This window comes from Myxocyprinus asiaticus, chromosome 15 (genome assembly GCF_019703515.2).
Source record: "Myxocyprinus asiaticus isolate MX2 ecotype Aquarium Trade chromosome 15, UBuf_Myxa_2, whole genome shotgun sequence".
NCBI classification, from domain to species: Eukaryota; Metazoa; Chordata; class Actinopteri; order Cypriniformes; family Catostomidae; genus Myxocyprinus; species Myxocyprinus asiaticus.
Genome location: NC_059358.1, coordinates 4,150,462 through 4,166,526, shown reverse-complemented (window position 1 = coordinate 4,166,526; position 16,065 = coordinate 4,150,462). Strand labels below are relative to the sequence as shown.

At 38.7% G+C, this 16,065-nt stretch overlaps 1 protein-coding gene across 3 annotated transcripts in view; it reads right to left on the bottom strand.

Annotated features, from left to right (window-relative positions):
• Positions 1-616: 616 nt before the first annotated feature.
• Positions 617-16,065, bottom strand: part of LOC127453162 (zinc finger protein 385D-like) — a 186,629-nt gene continuing 171,180 nt past the window's right edge. For 2 of the 3 annotated variants that reach the window (XM_051719363.1, XM_051719360.1), the window contains exons 5-8: positions 13,648-13,914; positions 5,032-5,213; positions 4,536-4,637; positions 617-2,553 (exon numbers count right to left, since the gene is read on the bottom strand). In XM_051719363.1, coding sequence (XP_051575323.1) covers positions 2,320-2,553; positions 4,536-4,637; positions 5,032-5,213; positions 13,648-13,914 — 785 coding nt within the window. In that variant the 3' untranslated portion in view covers positions 617-2,319. The remainder of the gene's footprint in view (positions 2,554-4,535; positions 4,638-5,031; positions 5,214-13,647; positions 13,915-16,065) is intronic. The other variant, XM_051719361.1, reaches the window with a different exon arrangement.

The window sequence follows — 16,065 nt, the reverse complement described above, 5'->3', positions numbered from 1 at the left end:
AAATACAAGACCACTCAAAAGCAAAGATCATATCATATAAAGTTTCACATTTATCTTTGTGTCATTGAGCATAATTATTTATTAATTAATTTATTTATTTATTTTTCCTTGAATATATACAGTGGGGTGCATTTGCATTCTTTTATAATTTAATACAAATATTTTCATTACAAATTATATTATCAGCACAACAAGTTTAGTAAAAGGTTGAAAAATGTACATGTTTTTTCAGAAAAGTCATATACCAAATACTAAGAAATTCGGAAACACATATAAATTCAGGTTTTTCTATGCTGATAATCTCATTTGTACTATTAAAGCTATGCCCAGAAATAAGAATTTTTATTATTATAATTTTTTTATTTTATTTTTTCACTTTTGGAGCTTGACAGTAAAAATCACCATCCATTTATTTTCATAGTATGGAAAACAAAAGCTCTGACATTCAGCATGAAATCTCAATTTGTGTTTTACGTAAAAAAAAAAGACATTTTTTCATATTTGGGTGAACATCTCTTTTAAAACTTTAATCCTAAAAAATGGTGTGTAAATATGTGCGTCTCAGTACTTGTGCATGAGTGAATTAATTTCAAACAAGCAAGTTTACAAAGCAGGATTCTTTATTTGAAATTGTTTATCTTTTTCACATTGCGAGAAGTGACAGACAAGCTTTATGGCCCCTGTAGCTAATGTAATATTCATTAGATTTTTCCAGGGACAGTTTTAGGTGAAAAGCCTGTTAACTCACACCCCCACAACACACAGGCATAAACACTCCTACAAATTTACATACTCATCTGCTTCACAAACATCCCACTATTTTTATGTTTTTTTTACCTTGCTTTGACATGAATCAGTAGGATTCTACTTTGGAAATAACCCACTTATTTTCCCCGACCTCCTGCATACATACACAAACTGGTACAGTACACATACAGCTAGAAAGCACTGAAGATTGACAACTGAAAGGACTTAAAGTGCAAACAGCAAAGAAATACAAAGTTCCACTTTACCCCCAAAATCAGTCAACAGGGTTGAGCGCCATTCATGGTTGAATTGAGAATTATTTTTACATTTTTAAATTTCTAAATTGGATTTGAATTGAGGTAACAAGCATGATACAGAGTTGTCATTTGAATTTAATGTAGTAAAGAATGAAATTATTTTAACTGCTGTAAATGTAGTTAATAATGCATTGCATTTTCCAGTATGAATTACCCAAGAATACTCTTTCATGCACAACAAATGGGGCATTTCCAGAAGCATTAGATTGCATTAACAACAAATGTTTGAAATAATACCTATATTACATTGTATATAATTTAAATAAAATTTGTATATAAATTTAAATTTAAATGACATTTTTTGGAGCATGATGGAAGAACACTTCACTTCCCAGAATGCTATAATTTATTAAACCTTTTATAATCTATTTATTTAAATATTATTATTTTAAAAAATATTATTAAAGCTGAAGTGTGCAATTTCTACGCCACTAACGCCACTGAACCGAACTGCAAAAATAAACATTGTTTCCAACTTTCCACATGCGCTCCATCTGCTGTTAATCGAACAAATGGATAGTCTCACCCCAAACTCATGCCACTGGTTAAGTCAATGTTGTTGTGTCGGGCTGGATGGGTCGCTCAAAACAAACAGGAATTTTCATAGCGCCACAGAGACACATTGTTTACAGTTTTCGAGAAAATTGACCTACTAATGTCTTAAAGTTGTCTTCGCATTTTAAGGAGGGATAGGAAGAAGTATTTTAACAGAAAAAGTTACACACTTCAGTTTTAATATTTTATATTTAATTTAAATATTAAGTATTACATAATAAATATAATAAATATTTAAGTTGTTTTAAAATTGTTTAATCAGCTGAGGAAAAAAATGCGTTCTACCTATCGGGGTGTAACTATTTATGTTAATAATATTCAGTAAATTCCTCTTTCTATCATTCCAATTTAACATCCTGTGGGGCGTCACCAAATTAAAAGGGAGAATATTGTTAATTTCTGAATTTTGCTCAACTTTGTCAATCGGTCCACAAATTATTCTTGAATTCACCAATTAATCTTGTACTTATAAGCAATGATGATGATATTGAATTGTAAAAATCAAATATTCAGCAGATTATTTATAGCTTAACATCAATGTCACATGAAAACAGCAATGCATAGTTACCTGGTTTGTGTTTCATTTTTAAATTATTGCGATATCACGCATTAGATTCGGGCAGTGTGCCCAGTGCGAGGTGCTGGGGGCGGCGGCAATGATCCAAGCACATGAAGTCCACCAGTGGTCATCGTTCAAAAGTCAATAAGGGGCAAACAGTACAGGCGTGCGAGCAGTCCTGATTGGCCCAGGGGTGGGACGGAGCAGTGCGGCAGGGAGGGACTGAGTCTGAAAGAGGGCGGGGTTATGGCAGGCACGCAACGGAAAGGCGGAGCCAATAGCAGCGGCCGCTGCGGCGACAGCTGCCAGGTGAGAGGGCATTATCCTGGTTGTGAGTGGTGGGCACAAGTCTTTAACTGTTGGCATCTTCACCTGCTGGGTAAAGGACAGGTGGTACATTAAGAGAGAGTGCATCCTTTAGTTCACAGCCAGTAGTTCCAGGCCAGAACTGAAATTAGATTAGTTAATGATGACTAAAATCTGTTGATTTTAAGACTAAACTGAGTTCAAAACTTTGGTGGGGTAGTTTATGTAGGTTGGTAATTAAAGAGAAGTTTAAGTAGTGAATTCATAACAACATTCAGTTCAACAACTGGTTTAACCCGCACCATGTGGGTGGGCAAAATGATATTAACTACTATATCATAGCCTGACATGTTCTATAAAGACCAATCGAATCCCAGTTAGGGATGGGAATCGTAAAGAGTTCAACAATTCTGGCTTATCGATTCACTAACAGATCCATTAACGCTCTTTTGGACTTTTACGGAAGAAATCTGTGGCAAATAGAGATGCAATTCAAATTGTGTTTAATGCAAATGATGAGATAATTTCATGTTTTATCAGAACTGATTCCTGCAAAAGTTGTGTCTACAGACTTTTTTATTAATTAATTTGTTTTTATAAAATACCACTAATACCAACAAAACACATCATTGTGTATCTTTAACTATACATTGTCATATCAACAACCATCCAGTAATTACTCTGATTTAAGTCTCACAAGCCTTGAGAACACATAACACAGTGACACATTTTTTATTAATTTCGAGTCGGAAATTACGAAATTAATGACTTGTGGTTCAGTATGTTTTTCATTCACTAGAAAGTACATTTTGCGGTGCAGTTTAAAAAAAAAAAAACTCCTACGAGTCTTTCGGTCAGAAATCAAACAACACTGGTTGTGCTATGTTTCACGGTGTAGATTCAAAAGAATCAGCTCATTAGAGTAATTCCTTCTGGAATCTGACTACACCTGTAATGCGGTTTTTCACCCTGTGGACTCAAAAGAATCGGCTCATTGGAGTCATTTGTTCTGGAATTGGACAATACTTGCCCTGCTGTATTTTTTTGTGGTTCATATTTAAAAGAACCGGCTCATAAGACTCATTTGTTTGGGAATCAGACTACACTGGTTGCTCTGTATGTTTTGTGATGTTTATTCAAAAGAACAGACTCAATAGAGTCATTTGTTTGGGAATCGGACTACACTGGTCACGCTGTACATTTCGCGATTTAAATTCAAAAGAACCGACTCATAAGAGTCATTTGTTTGGGAATCGGACTACACAGGTCACGCTGTATGTTTCACGATGTAGATTCAAAAGAACCAGCTAATAAAATTCATCTGTTTGGGAATCAGACTACACTGGTTGTGCTGTATGTTTCATGCTGTAGATTCAAAAGAACCGGCTCATGGGAGTCATTTGTTCAGGAACTGGACTACACTGGTCGTGCTGTATGTTTCGCATCATAGATTCAAAAGAATCAGATCATAAGAGTCATTCATTTGGGAATCATAAGCGGAGGAATGCACGTTTGAGAACTGTTAATGGAACCAAAAGTCATGAAAATCAGTTACGTTTTTTTTTTTTTTACTTAAATTGAACCGACTCACAGATCCCAACCCTAATACCACTGGATACAATCAAGTCCGGCCCTCCATTATTTTCCTCTGAATATTCTGTATTACTTGTACAGTAAATATGTACATTAGATAAGTTAAATGCAGTGTGAATACTGAGAAATACTTTTTTAGAAACGTGGAATGGCATTAATCCACCATTTAAAATCTAAATTGGACAAGTTTTGAACGGACACCATTAAAGGTGGTGTAATTTCTGCACTACTAGTGGGACAAACAGAACTGTGAAAATTATGACTGTTTTCAAACAAGTTTCATCCACTCCCTCGTCTGCCATTGGGCAGATAAACAGGTAACTCCGCCCCAAACTCATGCCACTGGTGGAGCCAATGTTGTTACGTCTGGCCCAGTCAGACACTCTAACAACAACATGATTGCAATTCCATTTGGTGCCACTAGTGCCGCAGAAATTACACACAAAGCAACAACTTACTGTCTGTTTGGTGGGTCCTCGTTGTGTTTTGGGGTATGGACTGTACTTGGGTTTGGCTGGTTTTCCTGCAGCTCTGTCTTTGTGGCGTCTGCTGCTGATATGCTGATGATACAAACACAGGATGTGAGAGAGATTTGATGAATTGACGGATTCCTCCGACACAATTTACAGCTGTATAATAACGTTCAGTTCAAATTAAACATCCAATTACAATATTTATTTCACAAACAATACATTGAAGTCATTTGAAGTTGATTTAATTCAATTGAATGGAAGCCTTGAAAGTGACTTTTTTTCCGTTGTGTAAGTTGATTTGGTCACGCTGTATGTTTCATGCTGTAGATTCAAAATATCTGACTAATAAGAGTAATTTGTTCAGGAATTGGATTGAACTGGTTGCAGTATGTTTCGAGCTGTAGATTCAAAAGAACCGAATCATAAGAGTCATTTGTTTGGGAATCAGACTACACTAGACTATACTATGTTAAGCTGATACCTGTTTGAGCTGTGTCTCTGAATTGACGTGCACGTTGCAGATTTCACAGTGGAATGTCTTGTTCTGCAGGCCCGTGTCTGCTTTAGTGGGTGTAGTAAGCTTGCTTTTGAGTCCTGGCCTGGGAAAGGATTTGATGGAGCCGCTCCCACTCCGTGCCTCCATCATGGTCTTGTGCTTGGTGCCTGAGGAACCAAACATGGCAGGATCAAAACATCAATCATCTTAATGACTCACTGTTGCAAGAGAAAACAAAACCACGAGGACTAGACTGTATATCTGATATTTAGGGGTGCTAATTAATTTTTGTGGCAACTATTAAAGGTGCTGTAAGCTATTTTTTTTTCTTTGTAATGGCATACAGAAAATGTCTCTATTGTCTGACATGACCGAATTAGGTGTCCTGAAATATTACACCTATCTCTGCATAAGCACTAGGCTCTATGAACAGCAAACAAAAATGTGACAGCAGTCAGAAGTCTTTACATTTTGCATGTTCACAGGGAAGCACATATATGGGCAGCAGGAAGCTAAGTGTGTGGGTGTCAGCTGTTAGTTTATTTGTGTGAGAAAGCTATTTTACTACCTTTGCTTTTTTTTCCGATTAACATTTTTTATTGATTCAACCATTAAATATAAATAGCAGAACACACATATACAGAATCAATATCCAACACCCACTAACCTCAATAGGCCAAAACCTCGCACATAAAACTCTGAATCCTCATCCAAAATTCTTGCATCTTAACACATCCCCAAAAGACATGGGTTGTGTCTCCATCTTCTGATTGACATCGCCAGCAGGTGGGTGTGCCTTTAAGGCCAAGCCTATGCAATCTAGAGGGGGTCCAATAGACTCTATGTAAAATCTTAAATTGCATGGGGCGAACCCTTGCATCTCTTGATGCAGATTTGATGTTTTTTTAGAATCCCAGCCCACTCTCCCTCCTCCAATACCAAATTTAGATCTTTCTCCCATAATCTCTTAAGAGAAGTTGAAGTTCCGTCTCCCAGACTCTGAATTAGTAGGGAGTAATACACCAATGCCTCATGACCTTTTCCAAAAGCAGTAATCACCACTCCCAGAGTATCCGCGTCTTTAGGAGGGTGTAAACCACTCCCAAAAACAGTACAGAGCAGGTGGCAAAGCTGTAAATACTTATAGAACTGAGATCTAGGAATCCCAAAAAGTTGAACCAAATTTTGAAAGGATCTCAACACTCCATTCTCATATAGGTCACCGAGTGTAGTAACCCCCCTCCCAATCCACTCTGACCAGCAAAAAGGGGACTTGTTGATGCATAGTTTGGGGTTCAGCCATATGCTCGAGGCAACTTTTAAAAAAATGTCAGAATTAAACATTCTGGACACTTTTGTGCATACCGAGTTCAAGTGCGAGATAACGGGATGTAACTTAGCTTCTCCGATTAATTTGATAGAAAAGCTCTGCAGTGGCGAAATAGGGGCAAGAACTTCTGTTCTATACAGAACCAGGGAGGGGCTCTCTCAGGTGGAAGCGACCAATGAGCCAAATGTCTGAGACCGAATGCATAATAATAAAATAAAATCTTGGGTAGGCCTAGCCCACCTTTGTCAATCGGCCTATGTAACTTATTGAAATGTAATTTGGGACACTTACCATTCCAAATGAAGGACTTTGCTATGCTATCAAATTGCTTAAAATAAGAGAAGGGGACATCTACAGGGAGAGACTGCAGTAAGTAATTTTGGAATACAATTCATTTTAACAACATTAACCTTCCCAATCATAGATAAATGTAATGAATCCCACCTGCCCACATCGCTCGAAAACCGTTTTATTAAGGGGTCAAAATTAACTCTAACTAAATCACACAAATTTGCTGGAAATAAAATACCCAAATACTTAATGCCCTGTTTGGGCCATTGGAAAGCACCCGGCTGGAAAGCCATTTCTGGGCAGTACGCTGTCAGAGCCAAAGCTTCGGATTTAGACCAATTGACTCTATATCCTGAAAACATAGAAAAGGAATTAATAATTCTGTGGAGGCAAGGTTTAGATCTACTGGGGTAAGAGACAAATAATAAAATATCATCTATGTAAAGCAAGAGTTTATGCGCCATACCTCCCGCCACCACCCCTGGAAAATCATCCTTCTTTCTTATCGCGGTTGATAATGGTTCCAGGGCAAGACAGAACAATAATGGGGAAAGAGGGCAACCCTGCCGGGTGCCCCTATCCAGAGTAAAATAATCAGAAATTAGTCCATTTGTTTGTACCGCCGCTACCGGGTGTTTATAAAGTAACTAAATCCATTCAAGAAACGTACTCCCGAACCCGTATATTTCCAAAACCTTAAAAAGATAATCCCATTCTACCATATCAAATGCCTTTTCGGCGTCAAGTGAGATGGCAGCGACTGGAGATTGTTCATTCGCTACTGACCATATGATATTGATGAGACGCCTAATGTTATCAGAAGAGCTGCGGCCCCTGATCTATATGTATAAGAGGTGTCATAACTTAATCGATTAGCCAGAATTTTTGACAAAATTTTTACATCTAACTGGATCAGGGAAATTGGATGGTAACTTTTACACTCGCTTGGATCTTTGTCCTTTTTAAGAATCAGACTGATCCGGGCTTGTGTCATGGTTGGTGGAAGCTTTCCATTCTTTAATGATTCAGTATAAACTTCTAGCAAAAGTGGAGCCAGTTCTGTAGCATAAGATTTGAAAAACTCAGCAGCAAAGCCGTCAGGCCCCGGAGCCTTGCCTGTAGGTAAGGCCTTAATAACCTCGCCAAGCTCCTCCAAGGTTATCTCAGAATCAAGAGAATTTTTTTGCTCAGTCGTCAATTTAGGGAGATCATGGTTCCACAAAGTTTCTAATATCTTCATCAGTAGACTAAAGAGATCAAAGTAGAATTCTTTAAAAGCATTATTAATATCAATGGCCGAGGTAAATATGAGGGAATGGTAGAAAAAGACTCTCTCTGCTTTATATATCTAGCCAAATGTTTTCCTGCTTTGTCCTCCGACTCAAAGTATGACTGTCTTGCCCTGAATAACCAAAACTCCACTTTCCGTGACAAAATAGTATTATATCTGTATTTCAATCGAGTCAGTTCTCTGAGGCCATTTGATGACAAACGGCGCTTCAGCTCTGCTTCGGCATTTTTAATATTTCCTTCCAACTCCACGAGTTCTCGTGCTTTGGATTTTTTGGAGAGTGAGGCATGCTGTATGATCCGACCCCTAAGAACCGCCTTAAGTGCCTCCCAAGCCACACCCACAGTGGATACTGAGGACCATTTGGTCTCCATATAAACACTGATTTCAGTCTTTAACATTTGTTGGAATTCAGGATTTTGCAAAAGGGACACAATAAGGTGCCAACCATATGATTTCTTTTTCTCCGTATGTGGCACCACCTCTAAACTCACCAGAGCATGATCTGAGACTAAGATATTTCCAATTGAGCAATCAACAACAGATGAAATGAGGGACTTAGATATATAAAAAAAAAATCTATTCTAGAATAAATCTTATGGACTGATGAAAAAAATTTATAGTCTGTACCAGATGGGTTCAAAAGTCTCCAAATATCTGTAAGACCAAGATTTTTACACATCCTGTGAAGCGTCAATGTTGCTCTAGGAGGCTTACACACTTTTGCTTCACTATGATCAAGGACTGAATCCATCAAAAGATTAAAGTCTCCTCCCAATATTATATCATGAGGGGTGCCAGTGGTTTGCAGCGTCCCTTCAAGATCTACAAAAAAGCCCTGATCATCAGCATTAGGCGCATAAATATTAGCCAAAATCAACCTTTGCCCCTGAATTTCTGCTAAAACAATAATGACTCTTCCTAATTTATCTTTAATCTGTTTGAGACATTTGAATTGTAGATGTTTATGTACCAATATAGTGACTCCCTTGCTCTTACTTGAGCCAACACTAAAGAAAACATGCCCACCCCATATCTTCCCAAATTTTTCCACTTCCTGTGGAGAAATAGTGTTTATTCAAGAAACACACCTATCACACTTCTTACGTTTAAGAAAAGAAATAACCTTCCTTCTTTTTATGGGGTGCACCAACCCATTCACATTCCATGTAGAGAGAGATAATACACTCATATTAACAACTGACATATTGATATAATAAAAAAAATAAACTGTGTGTCAAAAACAAAATTATACAGACCACATTTCCCATTAGTGAAACAATCAAACCCCGAACTTCCCCCCGAACAAAACAAACAGAAAAAAGAAAAACGTGTGCATTAACCCCGCGCATGAAAGCGCCAACCGGCGACAATCCCTCTAAACTCAAAAGGTACATGAACGCCCACGAGCCCCACGACAACTTTGCCATCGGATTGCACAATTTTGCCTCACAAATTTGTGAAGCAAAATTACATAACAGAAAATACTTTGTAAAATAACCCCCAGCCAAAAGGAAGAATGAACACAAAGAACATGTAGATTGAATCACAGAACTGTTTTAAAGGTGTGATCCTCCACAAAACAAATTTTAGCTGATATAAAACCGTTGAGTTTCACGGATAGACAAACGAATGTTCATTGAGCCAGCTGTTATGAGTTCAGCGGATGACGTAATCATTCCAGCGTCCTGTAAACGGAACAAGCTCCAGCCACTAGGCGGAGCCAACACAAAAAGAAACAAAACCAGCATCCCGGTTCCCCGGATGGTCAAGTCAATTCACTCGGAGGCCACATAAAAGTATTTACCATGACTTACTCAATCCATCAACTTTATAAAAGACATCCTTTGTGTGAGCATGTAGATATTTTGCGGTCATCCGTAGTGTCCACTCTCAAACTGGCCAGGAACTTCCATGCAAAAGTAATCTTCCGTCAATGCAAAAGCTTCTTTAAGGAAAGTGTTATTCACAAAACAAACTCCAGCCGCTAGGCGGAGCCAACGCAAAAAGAAACCAAAATGACGCCCAGCTTCCTCAAAAGCCAGAGTAAGTACAGCAAGTCGACCCACTCACATGAGAAACATCCAATGGTTTACTCACCCATTGATTCAATAAAAGACATTGCCTGATTGGGACATGTAAATACTTTGCGACCGTCCTTCGTTTCTATTCTCAGTTTGGCCGGGAACATCAGTGATCTTTCGCTGATGCAAGAGTTTCTTGCATTCCCTGAACCGATCGCGTTTCTCTCTTGTCGAACTCACAAAGTCCGGGAACAAGAAAATATTATGATTCCTCCAAGAAAGCTTCCCTTTGCTCCTCGCCTGGCGCAACACAAGATCTTTATCGGATGACCTCAGAAATTTGGCCAGAATCGATCGGGGCCTTTCTCCCTCAGCAGATCTCTGAGCAGGGACTCTGTGAGCATGCTCGATTTCCAGCTTGTGGCCTGTTATGTCAAGCAGACTCGGGAAGAGCTCGTCTAGGAATTTCACCATATCTCTGCCCTCCTCATGCTCAGGAATTCCAACAATTCTGACATTATTCCTGCGGCTTCTATTCTCAAGATCTTCAAGCTTTTCAAGAAAACGTTCCATATCAACTTTGGTCGCAGGCAGATTAGTGGATAATTCCCTCTCCGAAAACTCCAAATAATCGATTAGTTTCTCAGCATCTGACACTCTTGTAACTAACTCAGATAATTTTATTTCCATCGCTATAATCGATCGACGTATTACAGCGAGATCCTCCAAGTCAGCAAGAACCTTCGTCATCATCACCGATATGTTGGACAACTGACGCTGGATCTCCTCTCCCGCCTCACCATCCAAATCGAGTCCCCGGTCTGTAGGCCTGTCGGGGCTGTCATCCTGAACACGTAAGTGTCTTTTAATGTCTCCAGAGCCCAATGATTTTGACTTCTTTACCATGTTTTACCTCAAAGAGCAAATGTGTAACTGGGTGTATCGAATTTCACCAGATTATAACATGAGAATAATTAAAAAGTTTGCAAAGTGCGCAGAGCCCGTCGTTCACACTTCTGCTTCTTGCATGGTGTCACATGACCTTTACTACCTTTGCTTTTGATGACTTTTGACAACACTAAGATGCAGTTAACAATTAAAACATTTTGCTTGCTTCTCATTAACACTGGAATGATGTTTTCCTCCACCAAAATCTGAGACTTTCAAAAACGCTTGCAAGTTCTGCACACTTTGAAATGATGATGTTAGGAAAAGTTAGGAGTTTTAAACTGAAAACGTGGTTTCACATTGGTTACAGCACCTTTAACTGTACTAAAAATTGTACAGAATGCGTACTTAAATTGAGGTCCTGACTCTCTGTGGTCATTAAAACCCCAGGGCACTTCTCGTAAAAGAGTAGGGTTGTAACCCCAGTGTCCTGGCCAAATTCCCCCCTTTGACCCTTCTCAATCATGGCCTCCTAATAATCCCCATCCATAAATTGGCTCTATAACTCTACTCTCTCCTCACCACCAATAGCTATGGATGCTGCACACTGGTGGAGGTTGAGGAGAGTCCCCTGTTCAATGTGTAAAGCGCTTTGAGTGTAGTGTCCGAAAAAGTGCTATATAAATGAAACATTCATTCATTCATTAAAAAAACATTGAGATGAGGCATAAGAAAAGCTATCTAGCATATTTACATATAAAACGATTAAAAAACAGCACAGATGGATGTAAAAATGTATTCTGCGTGAACGACCCCTAAGACTCATAAGTTTAAGCCTCTCATTCACATAGGAATAATGCTTTCCTCCAATGAAAATGAAGCTTTCGAAAACATTCTCTAGTATTGCAAAACACATTGCGAAACACTCTCCATTACAACATATTTGGGAAAACAATGACATTAGGTAACTGACAATGGATTTTTCAAACTAATACGGATTAGTGTGGATGTGGCCTAACCTTGCTTACACCCAGAGACTATTTCGCAGAGACGGGCCACTTCTATTAAAATGAATGGAATAAATTGGAACAGCCAAAGGATGTAGAAAAGAAATTCCTGCCTTACAGGTAAAAAAAGTCAATCACCTTTTATGTACAGAAATCGCCTGACAATCAACTTGAGAATGCGTGTGCGCATTAGCTAGACAAGCCGGGAAAATAGTGTTTTTTTTTGGCATTGTCTGAGCTATTGTCAGACTTTACTGCTGATTTTAAACATGTTCTTTGATCGTAATCTTGACCAACCGTTTTGGAGATTTCCTTCCTTATTCCAGTAGAAGGAGGGGTAACTTGTATGCCGTTTGTTTACATAGAAAAATAGCTGACCGGGAACGTTCCAAAGATGGCTGCCAAGTGGACTGACTTGCCTTGAAAGGGACTTTGTTACAGCACCTTTAAATGTACTAACTATTGTATCACTGTAAAATGCAATATTCTGGGTTCAATACTAGTTAAACCAAAGTCTTTCTAGCAAGTCAGTCCACTGTCGGCCATCTTTGGAACGCTTTGGGAGGCTATTTCAAGTCATGCCAGTGCAGCTCCAATCTACTTGAATGGGGGAACACCGAAATCCCCAAAAATGCTTGCCAAGGTTACGTTTAAACAACAAATTTCAAATCAGCAATAAAATCTGACAGCACTGGTATCATAAATTGTACTTCTTTACTTCAGATTACACTAAAAATGCGATTTTCCCAGCTAGAGCTAATGTGCATGCAAGTTCTCAAGTTGATTGACAGGAGATGGCTCTTTTACCTGTAAGGCGAGACTTCCTTTCAACATTTGTTGAACACTGGGCTCTAGAGATCCTTGGTTGGGTGTTTATCCCATTCATTGTAACAGAAGTGGCCTGTCTCTTATAAATAAATAGTCTCTGGTTAAGCTCAGGCAGCATATGTGGCATAATACTGATGTCCCTGCTTTTCCTAAAAAAAAAAAAAAAAAAAAAAAAAAAGCAAAAATCTGTTACAGTGGGGCACTTACAATGGAAGTGAATAGGCCCAATCCGTAAATGTTAAAATAATCACTGCTTCAAAAGTAAAGCCACAAGGTGTAAACAATATGCATGTTTACATGACTTGAATGTAATAAAATCACTTGCTAACCTTTTCTGTTTAAAGTTGTATCCAGTTTTACAACATTGTTGCCATGATGACGACTAAAACGACTGTAAAAATTATGATTTAAACTTTACACCTCAAATAAAAAATTAAATAATACTCAAGTTTTAACAGAATAATTAATGTAAGTGCTTTAATAAAATTATAAGCTTCACATTTCTGCCTTTAAACCCTCCAAAAATTGGCCCCATTCACTTCCATTGTAAGTGCCTCACTGTATCCTCAATTTTCGCTTTTTTTGAAGAAAAGGAGGGAAGAGCTGAAAATATTTTTTTGTGGTAATTAACATTATACCTCAAATGCTGTCGATTGAGCTTAACGTGTAGTGAACCCAAAACATTTACTTTAAAGCAATGAACCACCGTTTATTGAAGCTGTATATTACAGTGATTTTGCCATGGTTAATGGGTGTTTATGTGGTGGCTAAATCTCCTTTTATTAGGGTAAATTCTCTGTAACACAGTGAATACACAGTCTCTCATAATACTGCATTGTTGTAATATTTATCTGTGATATTGATCAAGGTAAATAAGGACATTCTGAATACAAGAAACTATGCAGGTGTGGCCATGCAGAAAAAACAAGCTGAGTTCCTCACCGCTATTATGTGCCTCCAACTGTGATGCCGAGTTCACGGCCACCTTACAGAGGGAACAGTATAGCAGACGCAGAGCTTTTTCCTCTTCTGTCTCTGCATTCAGCTCGGATTCGGGCTCCACGGTTGGAGGCGTGTTGGGTGTGAGGGAGTGACCGTCCTCCCCTCCTGATACTGAGGTAGACTCTGTTTCAGTGGGGCCCGTGTCGGGGCCAGACATCAGGGAAAAAGAGGGCGATGAAGGGGCCACAAGCTCTATAGGACTTACACCTGTAGAAGAAGAATGGCCACTTATCAGCAAATGTATTTTCGAATATAAATATCATTGACAAATAAGGTTGTCCGAGGTGATAAAGTGAGAAATATTTCAAATCTAGTTTAAAACGTGTCAAGTTTGTAGAAATATAATCGTTGTGTCGATGTTGGAGTTAAAAAAAAAAAACTAATTGGCATTTTCTACATACACACACACACACACACACACACACACACACACACACACACACACGCACACACACACACACACACACACACACACGTTGGTGCGGCTATCATTATGAGGACTCTCCATAGACATAATGATTTTTATACTGTATGAACTATAGATTCTATCCCCTAACCCTAAACCTACCCCTAAACCTAACCCCCACAAAAAACTTTCTGCATTTTTACATTTTCAATAAAACATTGTTTAGTATGTTTTTAAGCGATTTGAATTATGGGGACACTAGAAATGTCCTCATAAACCACATTTATAGCATAATACCCTTGTAATTACCAGTTTGTAAATTAAAAAAAGTCCTAGTAAACCACCTAAACCCACACACACACACACACACACACACACACACACACAAAAAAGCTTTAATGACTTTTCTTGCACCTTGAATAGATGCAAGTCTGTGTTCACATCTTAATAATTTCAAGTAGATTTTCAAACCTATTTTTCAAGGTAAAAAATATTTGAAAAAATATCCAGAATTTTTGAGTTATGGATATCAAAAGTTTCTTATATATATGCCTTATATATACTGTGTGTGTATATATATATATATATATATATATATATATATATATATACACTGATCAGCGAAAACATTAAAACCACTGACAGGTGACGTGAATAACATTTACGCTTCAATAGACAGTTCACATGGTGTTACAATTACTGATGCCACAGTATACACTACCTCAGACTCAAGCTTCATAATAACAGTGAAATACCACATTGTTTTTTATTCAGTACAGTTATATGTGTAGAGTAGCAATATTCACAGATAGCAGGGGTATTCGGCTGAACTTGGTGGTGAAGCGGCTCAGACTATGAGCACAGGCCAGGGCCTTTTCAAACAGATGGAACCCAACAGAATGGAACAGAACACGAGGATCTCGAGACACACATTTCCAAGTTGAACATCTTTCCTGACAAAGCATTTAAAAAACAAATTGCTTAATCTGAGAAACGCTTTTAAGAGATCAAGACGCAATGGCCAAAGACCTCCACCAACTGTAAGGGGCTGTTCACACCGAACGCTTTTGCAACCATCCATTTGTTTTTCTATGTAAACATGCACTAGACAAATGTCTTTGTTTCCCTTTGTTTTTGTTTATTCAGCATCTTGTGCAGGAGTGCTGTTTTTGAGATTATGTGCATCTTGAGACAACTGCTTTCTGTTAAACTGTTTTTGTTTCGCTGTGTCTAGCCTTTTTCAGCACAAGAATGTGATCGATCTGAAGTCATTGTCAGTGCCTAGCACAAATCCAAAATTGTAATACACAGTTTTAGCATCAGAATGTGCATTTGTTTCTTAAATTCGACGAATATTCGAAATTAGAATTTTAATTTGACAGCCCTAGTTAGTACCTACCAAAAGTGGTCCGAGGAAGGACAACCGGTGAACCGGTAACAGGTTCATGGGCACCCAAGGCTCACTGATGCGCGTGAGGAGCGAAGGCTAGCCTGTCTGGTATGATACCAAAGAAGAGCTACTGTGGCCATGATAGAAAGGTGTCAGAACACAGCTTGCTGCGTATAGGGGCTGCGTAGGCACAAACCGGTCAGAGTGCCCATGCTGACTCTTGTCCACCGTTGAAAGCGCCTACAATGGGCATGTGAGCATCAGAACTGGACTATGGAGCAATGGAAGAAGGTGGCCTGGTCTGATGAATCAAGTTTTCTTTTAGATCATGTGGATGACCGGGTGCGTGTGTATCGTTTACCTGGGGAAGAGATGGCAGCAGGATGCACCATGGGAAGAAGGCAAGCCGGCAGAGGCAGTGTGATGCTCTACAATGTTCTGCTGGGAAACCTTGGGTCCTGCCATTCATGTGGATGTTACTTTGACACATACCACCTACCTAAAGATTGTTGCAGACCACGTACACCCCTTCATGGCAAAGGTATTCCCTGATGGCAGTGGC